General features: G+C 37.8%; 1 protein-coding gene across 3 annotated transcripts; it reads right to left on the reverse strand.

Moving 5' to 3' along the window:
* Positions 1 to 1,077: 1,077 nt before the first annotated feature.
* Positions 1,078 to 15,598, reverse strand: tm9sf4 (transmembrane 9 superfamily protein member 4). Of its 3 annotated transcripts, none has more exons than XM_048178849.1 (18): positions 15,454 to 15,598; positions 11,649 to 11,756; positions 11,257 to 11,356; positions 10,719 to 10,887; positions 9,750 to 9,894; positions 9,352 to 9,475; positions 8,078 to 8,196; positions 7,886 to 7,997; positions 7,744 to 7,814; positions 7,521 to 7,653; positions 7,146 to 7,227; positions 6,983 to 7,058; positions 6,780 to 6,863; positions 5,235 to 5,410; positions 5,079 to 5,142; positions 4,836 to 4,955; positions 4,282 to 4,371; positions 1,078 to 1,784 (listed from the first exon to the last, which is right to left on the reverse strand). In XM_048178849.1, the coding sequence occupies exons 1-18, from the start codon at positions 15,517 to 15,519 to the stop codon at positions 1,635 to 1,637; spliced, it is 1,989 nt and encodes a 662-aa protein (XP_048034806.1). In that variant the 5' UTR covers positions 15,520 to 15,598; the 3' UTR covers positions 1,078 to 1,634. The 3 variants fall into 3 exon arrangements, with proteins under 3 accessions (XP_048034806.1, XP_048034807.1, XP_048034808.1); XM_048178850.1 differs by lacking the exon at positions 15,454 to 15,598 and adding an exon at positions 15,346 to 15,431; XM_048178851.1 differs by lacking the exon at positions 15,454 to 15,598 and adding an exon at positions 14,046 to 14,068.
* Positions 15,599 to 15,967: the final 369 nt, after the last annotated feature.

The following is a 15,967-nucleotide window of genomic DNA, read 5'->3' on the forward strand; positions in this document are numbered from 1 at the left end:
TGTTTTAGGCCCAAAATTCCCACCAACAATACATAATTTCTCATGTGAAAATGACTTAAATCTGGAGGAATTTGAGGTTTTACAGTCTTGTCTTGCATTCCAAGAACAGCTAAAGCTCCGACTTCCTACTCTTCTGAGAAAAACCATCTGAGAATGGCCGAAGTGCAGAAAATGGTCACATGGTGAGCGAACAACGTTCTCGACAAAACCTGGACGGCGTTTCAAATGTCAACATATTGGCACTTTTATTGTTTTATACATTATAAATGGACATTCTTAAAGGAGAAAGGGAAAGATTGATTCATAAAGTAAAATTAACATGCTTTTGCCTAAAACAAAGACATAATTGGACAAACAGCTCCACAAAAAACCCCTAAAATGCAACAATATAAAGCACCGTATTTACACCATGAACACACACAGACCCATCGACCCCACGCAACAGGCAGAATAAAGTACTTCTGTAGAAAATATATTCTGTAGTCCTTGCATTTATTCATAAAGTCACCTGTGAATTCAGAATCCACCGGACCAAAAACTGATCAACGCGCATGACGACGACAAACGAAGAAGAGGCCGGTCCGAATGCAGAAGAAGATTTTGCTATAGTGTTTTAAAATACTGAATCTTGCAGCTGATTCACTTTAGCTCAGAATTTGGATCCAAATATTGTATTTTGAGGGACTTAAAAATGATGACAAATCTAAAAAAGCACCATGGATGCAAGCAAACATTCTGCTACCTGCTGGGCACGGCACAAACTAGTGATGATACGGTTGCATTTTGGGGTAAATCCACCCGTTTGTAGCTACAGCAACAGTCCATGGGTGACGTACCACCATCCAAGGCATGAGAGAACGATTTTTAACAGAAAAAAATGACTTGTTCTGTGTTGTGGAGTGGGAATATGCTTATAAACTGTAGTCTTTGAAATGTATCTGTTGTTAAAATGAAAACTCTAAGCGTGACTATAAAAAGCAGACATTTTTTTCTCAATGGCAAGGAACAAATGAACAGAAAGAGCGATACTGCATCATCTTTTAGGTCTAATGACCAGCAAGCACGAGGAAACAGAAGGAAGAAGTCTACTTCTTTTTTTAATGTCCTTGCCTCATGTCTTTACATCCCATAATTCCAATCCATGCCATCACAATGACCACAAAGTGACCACACATTCACACAAACGCGCACACACCTCGAGACAACAAGCACTCCGTTCTGAATCAAAGACATGGGAACAAGTTGAAATTAAACGTTATATTAAAAGGACACAAAGTTATTTTGTAAAATGATATAATATGCAATTAAACCTCAATGTCTTCAAAAGGATGAGACCCAGCCCAAAAATCCAACATCCCCACCCAAACACAAAGAGAAAACAATCGACACACTTTGGCCCATGTTGTGTGTGCAAAAGGATATACAGACATTAAAAATGGAACTGTTCATGTTGTTTCTCTACATCTTTGCTGAGGCAGAGAGAGCAGGACAGAAAGGTGTACAAAACACATCGCTGTTCATTCCTCCAATCCACAGGGGGGCGCTGCTGCACCTCACGCCAGCAATTCACACACATCAGTGCTTGCTTCACAAAACAGAAAAAAAAAAAGGAAACAAAAACTGAAAGACACATTTCAGTCTATTTTGACCGCGGCGTAAATTTTCCGTATGAACACGTATGCGGCGTAGAAACCAATCGTTCCCGTTAGCAGCCAGAAAGACAAAACCATCAGGGCTGTGTAGCCGAAATACAGCAGAGAGGGGATGAACTCCACAATGTCCAGCTGAGGGAGGGAGAAAGAGACGAGCATGTAAATGTCGAGTACAACAAAACAATGAGACAAGTGTGCAATTGGACAAACATTGACTAGTCATGCAAAATTTAATCTTCGGCTTAATTTAACTAGAACATGTCAAACTATTTTTATTGAAACTGTATCTCTTGTTTTTTTAGCTCCAAAGCACTTTAATATAAATAGTTCACAGGTTTCATTTGTGCTCTATTACTATGAAAGACGGGCAGTCCATCTTCCATTGGTTGGATAAAATGGTAGCCCCGCCCCTCAACACTACTGGTTGAGCAAATAAGCCAAATACAAAATACTGAATTTTTCAAACGTTAAATTGTATGTAATGGGTCCTGTTCAGATAACAAATGACAGCAAAAAACCTGTATAATGTCACCAAAGATTATTTCAAATAAATGCTGTTCGTTTGAATTTTCTATACATGAAAGATTCCTTAAAAAATGTATTTGTTTCCACAAAAACATGAAGCAGCGTAACTGTTTAATAATCGTTTCTTGCAGCAAAACAGCATATCAGAATAATTTCTGAAGGATCATGTGACGCTAAAGAATGAAGAAAATGGCTGCTGAAAATTACATTTTAAATATATTAAAATACAAAAATTATTTTAAATTGTAATAATATTTTACAATGTTACTGTTTTTACTGTAATTTTGAACAAATAAAAACAGCCTTGGTGAGCAGAAGAGACGTCTTTCAAAAAAATCGGACTGACTTTAAACTTTTGAATGGTATATAAATAATTTTTAAACTTTAAACTTTAATTTGTGATAATTTTGCACTGATAAGGGACAACACAAACTACGAAAACATATTTTCTTACATAAACAGTTTAAACAGGTGGTCTTCAATGATAATGTCAAGTTACTGTAATGTATTTGCACCAAAAAATGATCAAGATTTATGCTGATATCATCCAAAACCACACTTTGCCAGGGGTGTTTCCAAACTTTTGGAGGGCAGTGTATACACACACACACACACACACACACACACACACACAATACGAGACTGAGACTTCTTTTTTTTTTCAGATGAACCTTGTCTAGTTTGATTTTGCTTCAGAAGATTACTGAAAATGTAAATAAGCCCCCAATTATGCATTTATTATTTAAAGAGGTCATGAACTGAGAAATAGGCTTTTCCTTGAGCTTTTGATATATAAGAGGTCATCGTACTGTAAGAATATCCTGCAAGTTTCAGGACTGAAAAACGTCCTTGTTAGTCCAAAAACAGCTTTTATTGACACCAGACCCATTGAACGACTGATCCTGGAATGTGTCTAATGATATGTGAAACTCCGCCTCCGCAGAAGAAATCAACGCCTACTCCATCAGTGCAGCGTTAGCCCCGCCCACTGGTGTGTCAGTGAGATGAGGAGGAGAGAAGAGCGATACAGGACTGAAATAACATTACCTTTCAAAGGATCCTAATGCAGGAATATGGTTATTTATTTTCATCAATGTGAATGTCTCAGTTGAGCTTTATTTATTTGTATTCGGTTCATTTCACTGTGGATTCTTTGATAAATCAATCGCATTTCAGCGCAAACAGAGTTTTACGATACGGACTCGACAGTAATGCAACAACATGTCAGTAACTGTGTTCATTCTAATGCCTGATCTGATATTAATGATTCATGTACAGTCAGATGATCTTTGTCTGTGTGTCAGTAAATCAAACCAGCGACTAAAAGCTCAACTTCACCTTGTTTCTCTTAGTAGGATGAAAATAATCTGTTATTTAAACTGTGATTAAATTATATAAAGAAGAACGCTTCCTTTACAATCACTGGAGCTGTCAATCAAACAGCGCGAGTTTATCAGCGACTGAGCTCTTGTGCCAAAACTCCCGTTTTATTTTTAGCTGATGCCATAGATCTAAACGATCTTTTCACGATAAGTTAACCTTGAGAGCTGTAACAGTACAAACGTCCTAAAAGAGAGAGTAATATTTGGCTATTTCATATGCAAAGATGACAGCCAATCACAGCAGTGGGTGTTTACACTGAAGTCTCACAGCAGACACGCCCCTTAAAACAGAGCACTTAAATCAGAGGATAAAATCAGGGTCGGAAAAATGCCTTTTATCTCTAAATTATGACATTTTTTGATGTAAAATGCATATTAACATTATAAGTGCACCGCAGGAAACATTATAAAACAATAAAACAACGCAGTTCATGACCCCTTTAAAATATATTATTCATAGACAATAAAAGCTACATAAAATCCCTAGTGTGTGTGTGTGTGTGTGTGTTTGTGTAGTTTTGTGATAAGAAAACAGCAGACTTGGTCTAAATACTGTATACAGTGGGACTGAATCTAGTCTACAGTTCATACCAGTTCAAGCCCAAAATAATGTTGTAAATTACCAAAAAATTACCAAAAAAAAAAAAAAAAAAAAAATCTTAAGGAGCTGAATAGGAAAGACACTGCGGTAAATAAAAGAGGTATACTGTAAAGATAGTTACCTTATTGACAAAATAGAAAACAGCATAGACTAGGACATAAAAGGCAGAACCTCCGGACACGAGAAACGTCCTCCACCACCATCGATAGTCCTGTAGGGGGAGGAGCCACAATGATTGACAGGTGTTTAATCAATGTCTACTGACAGTGAGCGAGCTCTGTTCAGGTTCTACCGGACTGAGGGGGACACCAATGCCATCTGTCAGAGATGATTTAGCATGCTTAGTGGCCATTCAAATGAAGTGACCTTTACTTTTGTTATCATAACTCTTAATATTTGCCTATTTATCTTCCGGAGCGGTGAGTGAATTTGTATGGACAGAGAGATTGTTGAAGATTATGGACACCAAATAAAGACACACAGCAGCACTCTGACACACAAGAGGGTCAAAATGATATCTAGAGAAGTTCTTAAGAGTGGATGTGTGGTAATGTAAGAATTACATCGGACCTGTATTATTATTATTACACCTGTGCTGTTTTGATTAATGTATTACTGTACAAATATTTACTGCTGTTAATTACTAAACGACTAAACGAATGATCATACACCCACCTCTGCACAAAGCTGGAAGTACACCATCACGATGCTGATTTGAGAGCAGGAAACAACAAGAATTATGAAGACAAGGAACAGGAAGCCAAACAGGTAATAAAACTGGTTTTCCCAGATAGCCTATAAAAGAGTATAACACACCACAATGAGCTTATATATTCATAGACATCAACAGATGAGTACATTTACAACGTCATACTGGATATACACACTCATAAACTGTGTGTGTTTGGTTAAACTTACACTAAAGATGAAGAAAAGCTCGATAAACATGGCGCCAAACGGCAGGATTCCCGCCATCAGGATGCTAAATGGAGAGAGCAATACAATCCCATTAAGCATGCACTGCTAATCACCTGTTCACAGGCTAACAAAGACCATACAGAGAGCGTCACGTACCCGACAAACTTGTTCATGTACCAGCGCTGCTCAGGGACCTGTCGGGGGATCTGATTGGTACGAACCGGATTGTCGTACGGTTGTTTCCGGAAACCGAAATAGTAGCCCAGGTACACGAGAGGCATAGAAATACCAAACCACATACACAACAGAGCCAGCATTGTAGTGAAAGGAACCTGAAATATGTGAAAGTGAGAGGTGGCAGTCAGTTTCCAAGAACATTCAAGCTCAGTAAGAGGAAGTTGCTTGGTGGAGCATTCAATGTGACTGAAACGAACAGCTGTTCTTTGACTGAATCACACATTATTGTTCGAATAGAGTTTAAATCAGCCTTTACCGAGTGAATCCATCATCAATAGCAGTTACTGACGTATAGATAATAGTCTTATGTTTTTCAGAAATTAAATTGTTGTTTATATGTCTGTGTTGTGTTTTTAATATGCTTTAAGACAAACCATGTGCAAATTCATATGTCAACATCACTGCTGAGGATTTTCTCCTTAAACCTGCAGTGAAAAAAAGACGCAGTTTGAAATCGCCGGTGTCTGTGACGTCACAAACTACCTTGTAACCAATCACGTCAACGTGCGGGCGGGCTTTAAGAGGGGGAGTCTCAAGAGAAGACGGGTTATCCCGGTATATTTTTCTGTTGATGTGAAAATATCGGGTAGATTTAGCAATATAGCGGGTGTATGATGTATATTATTATGAACTATATGCCTTTCACTGACGTTCTGAGCTGTTCAAACTTCAGAGCGATGCTGATTATTAGCTGTTTGATAACAAAAGGCTAATCATATTAATTACCGACATTCGTCCGATGTTGTAAAGAGCGATACTATTGTGCAGTAAGTTGACCGAGTGGATCTGAACAGGTGTGAGCGAGTGGAGGCGGGGCTAATTTGCATATTCATGAGGCGTGTATATAAATGAGGCAACGGTGTAGAGTTACATTCAAGCTATTTTAAGGCATGAAGAATTTTTTTCACAGGAAAAACATTTAAATGTGTCATTTTGCTGATCAAAGATACAATTATTGACTACAGGGGGACTTTTATTCAGCAAAGATGCATTAAATTGATTAAAAGTGACACTGTTCTTCAAGGATGTTATTGTAGTGACAACACTTCAAGGAAGAACAGTGTAATCGTAACTGAAAAATAATTAAAATAAAGATTGGACAGAAATCCAAGTTATTCAAAAGAAAAGCTGGTCACACTTTACAATAAGGTCTCATTTGTTAACATTACTTAATGTAACTTACAACGAGTAACATATTTGTTAATCTTTGTTAACATCAGTTAAAAATACAGCTGTTTATTGTTTAATGTTAGTTTACACTAATTAAATTGATTAAAAGTGACAGTAAAGACGCTATATTGTCAACAGATTTCTAATACAAATAAATGCTGTTATTTCTAACAATTCTATTCATTAAAGAATCCTGAAAAAAAAAATGTATCATGGTTTTCAGCAGCACAACTGTTTTCGTCATTGATAATAATAATAATACACATTTCTTGTGAAGCAAATGAAGATACTCACAGCGCCAGAAGAGTGCTCTCCCCAGATGAAACAGTTCAGAACAAAACAGAGGCTGAAGACGACAGCTGGGTACAGAGTTGCCGTCTAGAAGGACACACACACACACACACACACAACGTCTTTTATTTCTTATTCTGTCAGCCAGTGTAATCTCCAAACACAATTATTTTGATGCAACAAATGCTTCAAGAGTTTGTACTCACACAGAAAGCCCCTTTCTTCCATCGGTGGCCTTTAAGAGTGCGGTACAGTCTTCCTGCAAAGTATCCTCCGAACAAACTGCAGGACAAGACACATGACACATGACACAGTTTGAACAGAGACGCATATGAATTTGCAAAATCTGGTGTTTTATTGTGCATTTACCCCATGAACATGAAGAGGAAGCAGGCGGTTGTCATCAGAGCTCCTCGGCTGGATGGAGACAACATCCCCAGCATAGCCACAACTACAACACATGCACAGTTTCATTGTATTTATGAGTCACGTGACAAAAAAACATTAATAAATGAACATTCAACAAGCAAGGGACGTGTAGCACTTTATGAAAATTCTGTAGAAATCTGCAGTTTTCTGGAGCTGGTTGTGTGACGGTACTAATCTGTGCCAATACCAGTAACATTTTGTGGTTCTCTGTGCCAATGTCGGTACCAGAGCAAAAACCGTTGAATCATCATAGTTTCAGATTCAATCACGCATTTAAATACGGTTGTCAATCTAGAAACTTAGCAGTGTACTCACAGATAACAATGAGAATCATGCAGAAGAGCTGGATGCCAGATCCCAACAGGGAGCTAAGTATCATGGGATACTGAGGTGGGCGGAACACATCTCCATGGACGTTCTTCCAACCAGATTCCTCCATTGTGTCCTCCTATAACAACAGAAAAAAGAGAGAAAGCAATGAGGCAACATAATATAAGAGATGAATATCAGAAGGCAAGCGACCAATCAGTCATCTTACAATGTCATCTTCTCTGTTGTAGTTGGCAATGTCCTTCCTCAGCGTCCTGATGATGATCATGCTCAGGATGCCTGCAGACAAACACTTACTTAGATGCCATTGCAAATGGCAAGAGTCATATGAAGATGAAAATCAGTCACACCTGACAGAAAGAACACCACGACCACGGAGTTGACGATGGAGAACCAGTGGATCTGCACGTCACTCATGGTGAGGTACGTGTCCCAGCGAGACGCCCATTTCACTTCACTCTCCTGCAAAGAAGAAGAGAGTGGCTATTTATGAACCAAACAAGACGGGCAGACTTCTTGACGGAGGCGGCGACGCGTCTCACCTCCCAGCGCACAGAGTAAGTGAAGAGAATGCTGTTCTCTTTGGATGGGTCGATCTCCTGAGGGACGGGGGCAACCGTTTCAGGCAACGTGCATGTGCCTCGATCATCTGCTTTTATATCTAGAACGTGAGAGAAGAATGAAGGAAATGATAGTAAACAATGGAAAATTAATGCAAAGGTGACAGTGTTTTTAGATGCATGCAGGAAAATATTTTCAACATACTATATAATATAAATTAAATTATTTAAATAAATATAAATATCTAAAAACACTACCATTCAAACGTCTCTTAGGCCCACCAATGCTGCACTTATTTGATCAAAAATTCAGTAAAAACAGTAATATTGAGAAATAATATTACAATTTAAAATAACTGTTTTCTATTTGTATATTTTAAATGTAATTTATTCCTGTGATGGCAAAGCTGAATTTTCAGCATCATTACTCCAGTCTACTCTTCCATCAGAAATCATTTTAATATGCTGATTTGCTGCTCAAGAAACATTTCTGATTATTATCAATGCTGAAAACAGTTGTGCTGATTAACATTTTTAAGAAAACCATGATACATTTTTTTCAGGATTTAGAAAATTCAAAAGAACAGCATTTATTTGAAAATATTTTTTGTAACATTATAAATTACTTTACTGCCTCTTTTGATCAATTTAATGTGTACTAATAATATATATATATATATATATATATTTTTATATTTCATACTGACTGCAAACTTTTGAACGGTAGTGTAAAAATAAATAGAAACAAACAAGTGTATTAATATACACTTATATAAACGTGTGCACAAATGAAACTCATGGAGCTGAGATGTTATTGTAGTGACAACACTTCAAGGAAGAACAGTGTAATCGTAACTGGAAAATAATTAAAATAAAAATTGGACAGAAATCCAAGTTATTCAAAAGAAAAGTTGGGCACACTTTACAATAAGGTCTCATTTGTTAACGTTACTTAATGTAACTTACAACGAGCAACATAACTTTAGTTAAAAATACAGCTGTTTATTGTTTGTTAATGTTAGTTCACAGTGCATTAATGTTAACAAATACAACATTTGAATTTAATAATGTATTAGTAAATGTTGAAATGAAGATTAATAAATGCTGTAGAAGGTAGTTAAAGTGTTAAAGTAGTTAACTAATGTCAACTAATGAACCTTATTGTAAAATGTTACTGAATAGCTTTTTTCTGTTGTTGGACGCATCTATCCAGATTTTTTGCAATTTCAAATTTCACTGAATTACTAGTGGCTTACCTTCTAATTTTACGCTCTTCGGCATCACCTCGAAACGTACAACTCTGTAATTGTGTTCGGCGTCCTCCTCCACCTTTTCTTTGTGGTAGTACAGGATGAATGACAGATGGTTGTGCAAATAGAACTACAGGAGGGAACAACACAGCATGTGTCCACCAATCAGGAAAAAGAACAAACAATGACATCACCAAATGCAATAAGATTTTTTTTACATAGAAATCAACAGCCATTTGTTTCCATAGTAAGCTGACAGACACAATTGTAATGTATTGAATTCAATGTCAAATAAATAGATGAACAGTGGTTGAATGAGAGGTAACAGAACTAATTGCTTACTGTCTACATCTCTGGACTGCCATAAAATTACGCTGATGTGAAGAGATGCCCTTCATTATTACCTTGTTATTTTCGGTGAAGCCGAGCCTGTAGCCATGCTCAAACTGAATATCCTTCAGCGTGTCCTTCTTCTGCTCCTCTTCCGCTCCCTCCTCTTTGTTTGGGTAAAGCTCCAGCCGCGTGGCCACAGGGAGGTTATCTGCAATGCTGTTCATACGCATGACTTATTAATCAGAATACTACTGACAGCTTTAACTATACAGGAGGTGAAAATATGCATGAATTAGAATATTAAGCATCTATTTTTGTATTCAAAAGTTTGGAGTCTGTGAGCTTTTAATGTTTTTGAAAGAAATGCAAACCTGCATTTATTTGATCAAAAACAATAAAAACAATAACATTGTGAAATATTATTTCATTTTAAAACGGATTTAAATAGAAAACAGCCATTTTAAATTGTAATTTATTCCTATGTTGTCAAAGTTGAATTCTAATATGCTGATTTGATGCTCAAGTTTTTTGCTTAATATTTCTGTGGAAACCATGGCACATTTTTTTCAGGACTCTAATGAATAGACAAAAAACATCTTTTATTTAATATAAAAATATTTGTATCAATATAAAAGTATTTACTGCCGGGTTTGATTAATTTAATGCTAAATATAAGTATTAAGTTATTTTTTAAAAAATGGCCCCAAACTTTTGAACTGTAGTGTATATAATTTTTTTTTTTTTTTGTAAATTACATTAGTCAAAAAAAAAAAAAAAAAAAAAAAAAAAAAAAGTGTTTTCCACTGCCTTTGGAGCTCGGAGAAACAAATTGTGTTGTTGTGTATTTTAAATTTTACTTTTGATGTACTACATTTGAAATAAACATTTCAGGAAGAAAAAAGCTTTGCATAGAGTTTCTTTCATGAAACACGAGCAGAAGGAAATTGTGTAAACTGATGCATTGCATCGAATGTGCAAGACTTCAGGAGATTGTTGTGCTCTCATGAATGTGGAATGCTGTCAGCAGAAGAAGGACTCACAGGTGGACATAGTACTCTTCTTGGATGCGCTCGGCTAGCAGCTTGCTCTCCTCCACGGTGAGTTTGATGGGATTATCTGGCTTTTTACACAACACCTCACACTTCTTGTCCAGGTTCATGAGAACCGTGTAGAGCGTGTTCACGATACGGTCCCCTCGCAACACCTCACCTGGTCACATATCATCAAAATGAGAAGCATGAAGGTAATAAGTCAACCTTCTCACTGCAAGATTCACCCATCAGCATGGTTGTGCTGAATACAAAAAAAATGTTTTGAAGAATGTCAGTAACCAAACAGATGATTGACTTCCATGGTAGAGTAACTATGGAAGTCATTGGGGTCCATCAACTGTTTGGTTTCCCATATTCTTCTTTGTGTTCAGCAGAAGAAAGAAATTCATACAGGTTTGGAACAACTTTAGGGTGAATAAATAATGACAGAATTTTCATTTTTGTGTGAACTATGCTTTTAAGTTTTCTGTAACGTAGCTATGCTTAAAAACGTCAGACGTGTGACAGCAGTGAGATGACAACGTACCGAGGTTCTCTGCCTTGTAGACGATGTTCTCAGGCTTACAGAAGGGAAGTGAGTAGTACTCATAGGGCAGCTGGGTTCTGGAGCTTGTCAATTTCACAGCCTGTTAATTAAACATAGGTATATGTTAGAAACACCACAGCTCAAATCTAGAAACCTTTGGAGAAGGAATCTGTGGAATGAATGATAGATACAGATGCCTGTATCTAGATTGATAAGTGCTGGGCAGACGTGTGTGTGGAAAACAGGGTCAATATATGAGTAAACAGCTCTAGAACTAGGGTCAAAGTGTAAAAAAATACACAACTATGAACAGGAAAATGTATGCCTGCTTTTTATATTTACTTTTAAGTGAAAGGAATAATTATGACTGAGTAAAAATGCAAATGCTTCACCTTTATTTCGACAGGGCTGTTCTGGTGGAAATTCATGGGCGCAACCCCTGGTACATAAAAGGGTGTTACTAAAGGCAGCGTGGACACCAGTAACAGTGCCCACATCTCCTACAAACACACAAAAAGAGACACACAAAGCCAAATATGTTTAGTTACCTATCTATAACCTTGTTACAGAACAAAAACAGCACATTGACAGTAAACATGTTTACACAAAAATATACATATATATATATATCCATAAACCACCTCAACAGGTAAAACAATGTGAATCTGAAACAACCTCCAAACAATATCAATACAGCAACTGAATAAACAGTCCCACCATCATCCAAATAAGCAGTTTGTGGTCATTATCTATTTTTACACCGTTAAAGGTGCTGTATGTAAGTTTTTGACTGTACTAAACCATAAAAATACCACAATTTGTATTTGCAGATATTTATTAAATGTGCTCCGTTCACATACTAGTTTCTCTGAAAACCATTGCTACAGCCAGTTATTTTACTTTGAAATGTGCGTTCCGTGTCAGAATGTCTATTTTTGTTTCGGTCTGTGCAAGACCACACATTGCCAGTTTTGCCACCCTGGGTTGCCAGTTGGCGGAAAACACATGCAGTGAATTGTAGCCGTGGAAGCCAGTGAACAAACTGGGACAGAGAACGCAGACTCTACCCGACCTAAAAATCCTCAGCATCCATCTAAAAATCTCTATGAACGGGAGCATACTAAAACACGATATCAGCTCATCATAAATCAAAAATTCAACTAATTATCTTACAGTGTGTAAGTCTCCTCGCCTGCCAATGTCAATTGAGCTCGCTCCCGTTGCGTGTCCTCAAACTGGCAACCCGCGAGGCAAACAATATTTTGAATTTGGACTGCAGTACCCATTTCAACCACTAGCTGTCACTCTTACATAGAGCACCTTTAAAGTCCAACAGCACTGGATCTTTTCACTATTTATATCACTCTTGCCTGTGTATTTGTGCGGTCCAGACCAGGTTATGTGAGCTAAATGGAGTGGAAGTATAGTGGAGTTTGCCAAATTAAATGCATAAAAGTGGAGATTAAACAGAAGTAGAACAGATGTTCCGTATTATTGCACACTTCTGACTGAAACGTTATCAAAAAAGAAAAAACTTTGTACAGGGACTAGGGCTGTATAATTTATCGTGATTAAACCGCGTGTGATTTGGCGAAGGCTACGATTATTTTATGCTCAGCTTGTCAGAGCTTTACGGCTCTGTGATCAGTAGTAAATGCTTCTCCACTAGGGCTGTAACGATATGCGATATGAAACCGAAATCGCGATACGCAGGTCCACGAACCTGTATCGCGATGTGAGAAGGCAGAATCGCGACACACCCCTTCCAACTCCCAGAGTTATCCTTCCTGTCCAGATCCAATGCTACCACATTTTTAAATTACTATAAGTATTAGGGGTGTAACGATTTATCGTAGATGGTGTGTCTCAATCAGCTCTCTAGTTCAGTAAGTGTTTCGGGCACACATTGAATCTTGCAAGCAGGTTTAAACGTTTCTCATGTCAGTCTCTTGCATGGTCGCGTGAGAAACGTCGTGGCTTTCTTTCACCGCAGTGCACAGGAACAGCTGTGCTCACAGAAAAGCAAAAGACGCTTGCGATGCTTTGCTTTAAGAAGTTCTGTGGGGCCGTTCACATATTGCGTCTTTTCCGCGTGCAAGTCAGTTATTATTTTCAAATGTAGGCGCGGCAGGCGCGCCAATAATGGGATCAACGCGGTCGCGACGCGCATGCAATTCTCAACTTCTCAGAATGCCGCAAGCGCACCGCAGGTCGTGTGACAAGAATCAACCGATCAGCTATGGCCTTTCCGTAACAAAACATCAAAAGCTCAGCCGAACAGCTGATCATAGCTGTACATGGTGGTTTTTATATCTTATCTCCATCAATATATCTCGTAGTAAAACTAATGCAAGGGCTAGAAATCATTTATCCTTTGCAGAAACATCCTGATCCTCTTGGAGAGCTCAGTTCATGGTTGCATAGCAACGACCGACGCCACGGGAGCGCAAGCGCTTTGGAAAGAAGGAGAAGCGGTGCGGCCGCGCCTTCCACGCGTTTTTAGACGCGATATGTGAACGGCCCCTATTCATAATTCTAAGTTCATGTTAAATTTAACATTTTTTTTCAGGGACAGACAGCCCTATTCAACTGTTAATTTGAATACAGAAGGTTTTTATTAAAATTTTATATTTATTTATTTTATTGAAATGTGATCTTGTATGTACAACAAGGAAAATTATTGAAATTTGTTCATGTTTTTTTAATAAATCTTATTTGAATTTCAGTTTCATTTTGTTCAAAATATCGTTATACGTATCGTATCGTGAACTCCGTATCGAGATACGTACCGTATCGTGACCTGAGCGTATCGTTACACCCCTATTCTCCACCTGAAAGCCAGAGGGCGCTCTTGCGCAGAAACTCCAAATATGCCCTGCCGCAGAAGTAGATAACACGTCTCATATAGCTGTAGCTGAATAAACAGAAGATTGAAACGCTTTGATTGATTAAACATGACTAATAAACACACGACTGCATTATTCTGTGTAAGAAGCCTCATCATCTCAACATCAAATGTTGTCTTTTATTGGACAAGATGTTGAAGGGTTAGTTTACCCAAAAATGAAAATAATGTAATTTATTACTATCAGTGAATCGGAGCGCCAAAGTCACGTGATTTCAGCAGTTTAGCCGTTTGATAGGAGAATCACTGATTCGAAACAAAAGATTCATAAAGCTCAGAAGATTCATGAAGCAGTGTTTTGAAATCGTTTCAATTTCATAATCGCACTAAGCCAAACGTTTAAGCGTGATTTCAATGGGGTTTTTTTCTAATCGTCCGATTAATCATGCAGCCCTAGCAGGGACTAAAGCCTGAAACATCTTAAGAAAGGGGCGGGGTTTGAGCAGTGATTGGAGAAGTCCTGCATGCGTCACCAGAGGGCAGTTTGCCGATTTCAGTCATGACATTCTGATTAAACATTACGAGGTCAAAGTAAGTAAAAAACAAATCATTCACATTAAGACTTTAAGCAGAATCACACTTGCACACTTTCTTCTCACAAAATAAAATTATTTACAATCAGATCAAAACCTAATGTCCATTTATTTACTTCATTTGTAAGTTGCCACGTAATAAGATGCAGTCGGGGTCCTGATCACTCGACATCGACCAATTATTCTTTACAAAATCACATAAATAGTATGTAAACTCTTCACGTTAAACCGAAACTGAATTTAGCGGTCCACAAGTGTCAAAGAACACAATCACAAACAGTGCCGTCCGACAAGAGCAGAACACATGAATGAATTCTGCAGTGAACTGAGACAGCAGCTGTGCTTTAAACACTTTTTCATCTTCTTCATCATCATCATCTTGGCTCTGACGCGAGAGGCAGTGAATGCTAAAGCAGCGCATTATCCTGACTGACTGACAGATCCAGACTCCATCATCTGACGCTGTGTACCGTGAACACAGCGGTCTGCTTCATGTGTTTCAGGTTTAGATCAGATGAGGACATTAACTCAGTCTCACTCTTAGCAAACACTCGATGATTAGCTGCCTGCTAAGCGTTAATGCTAGCCGGCTGCTTTCCAATCAGCATCCACTGCGCGAAAACAGCAGATCATATCATATGACACACTCACATGAAGTAAAACGAATCAACATGCTTTAGAGTAAGACACCTCCATCCGTGTGGAATTAAACCTTTTGTGAAACAGAGAAACAGAAGACACTTTAGCATCGGTACTCACCATCGCCGCCGCCATCTTGAATACACGTGTCATTGCTGACGTCACAGGAAGGATGTCATGCGTCATCACGGTGCTGTCATTGACTCTCAATATTGACACAGCAGGGAGGCGACATTTGCTGAAGTTTCAGCCTTTAAACGAGGCATTAAAGTGTAATTACGATTTACTAATATATATGCAGTTGAATGATTTCATTTTCTTGTTGTTTTATTAATACGCTGTTCACTTTTTCTCCTCTTTAATGGGCTTTAAAGGGTTAGTTCACATAAAAATGAAAATAATGTCATTTATTACTCGCCCTCATGTCGTTGACAGCAATGACATTTCCTCTCTCAAGATCCATTAATGTACTAAAAACATATTTAAATCAGTTCACGTGAGTACAGTGGTTCAATATTAATATTATAAAGCCACGAGAATATTTTTGGTGCGCCAAAAAAACCAAAATAACGACCTTAATATCAACAATATCTAGTGATGGGCGATTTCAAAACACTGATTCATGAAGCTTCGA

Source organism: Megalobrama amblycephala, linkage group LG24, assembly GCF_018812025.1.
Source record: "Megalobrama amblycephala isolate DHTTF-2021 linkage group LG24, ASM1881202v1, whole genome shotgun sequence".
Lineage (NCBI taxonomy): Eukaryota > Metazoa > Chordata > Actinopteri > Cypriniformes > Xenocyprididae > Megalobrama > Megalobrama amblycephala.

Excerpts from the sequence above, each read along its gene's own strand:
- tm9sf4 (XM_048178849.1), bottom strand. The coding sequence starts at position 15,519 with ATGACGCATGACATCCTTCCTGTGACGTCAGCAATGACACGTGTATTC. Across the intron at positions 10,888-11,256 it reads CTACAAGGCAGAGAACCTCG|GTGAGGTGTTGCGAGGGGAC; the intron begins GTACGTTGTCAT and ends ATATGTGACCAG. Across the intron at positions 7,059-7,145 it reads TTCCTCTTCATGTTCATGGG|TTTGTTCGGAGGATACTTTG; the intron begins GTAAATGCACAA and ends CTTGTCCTGCAG.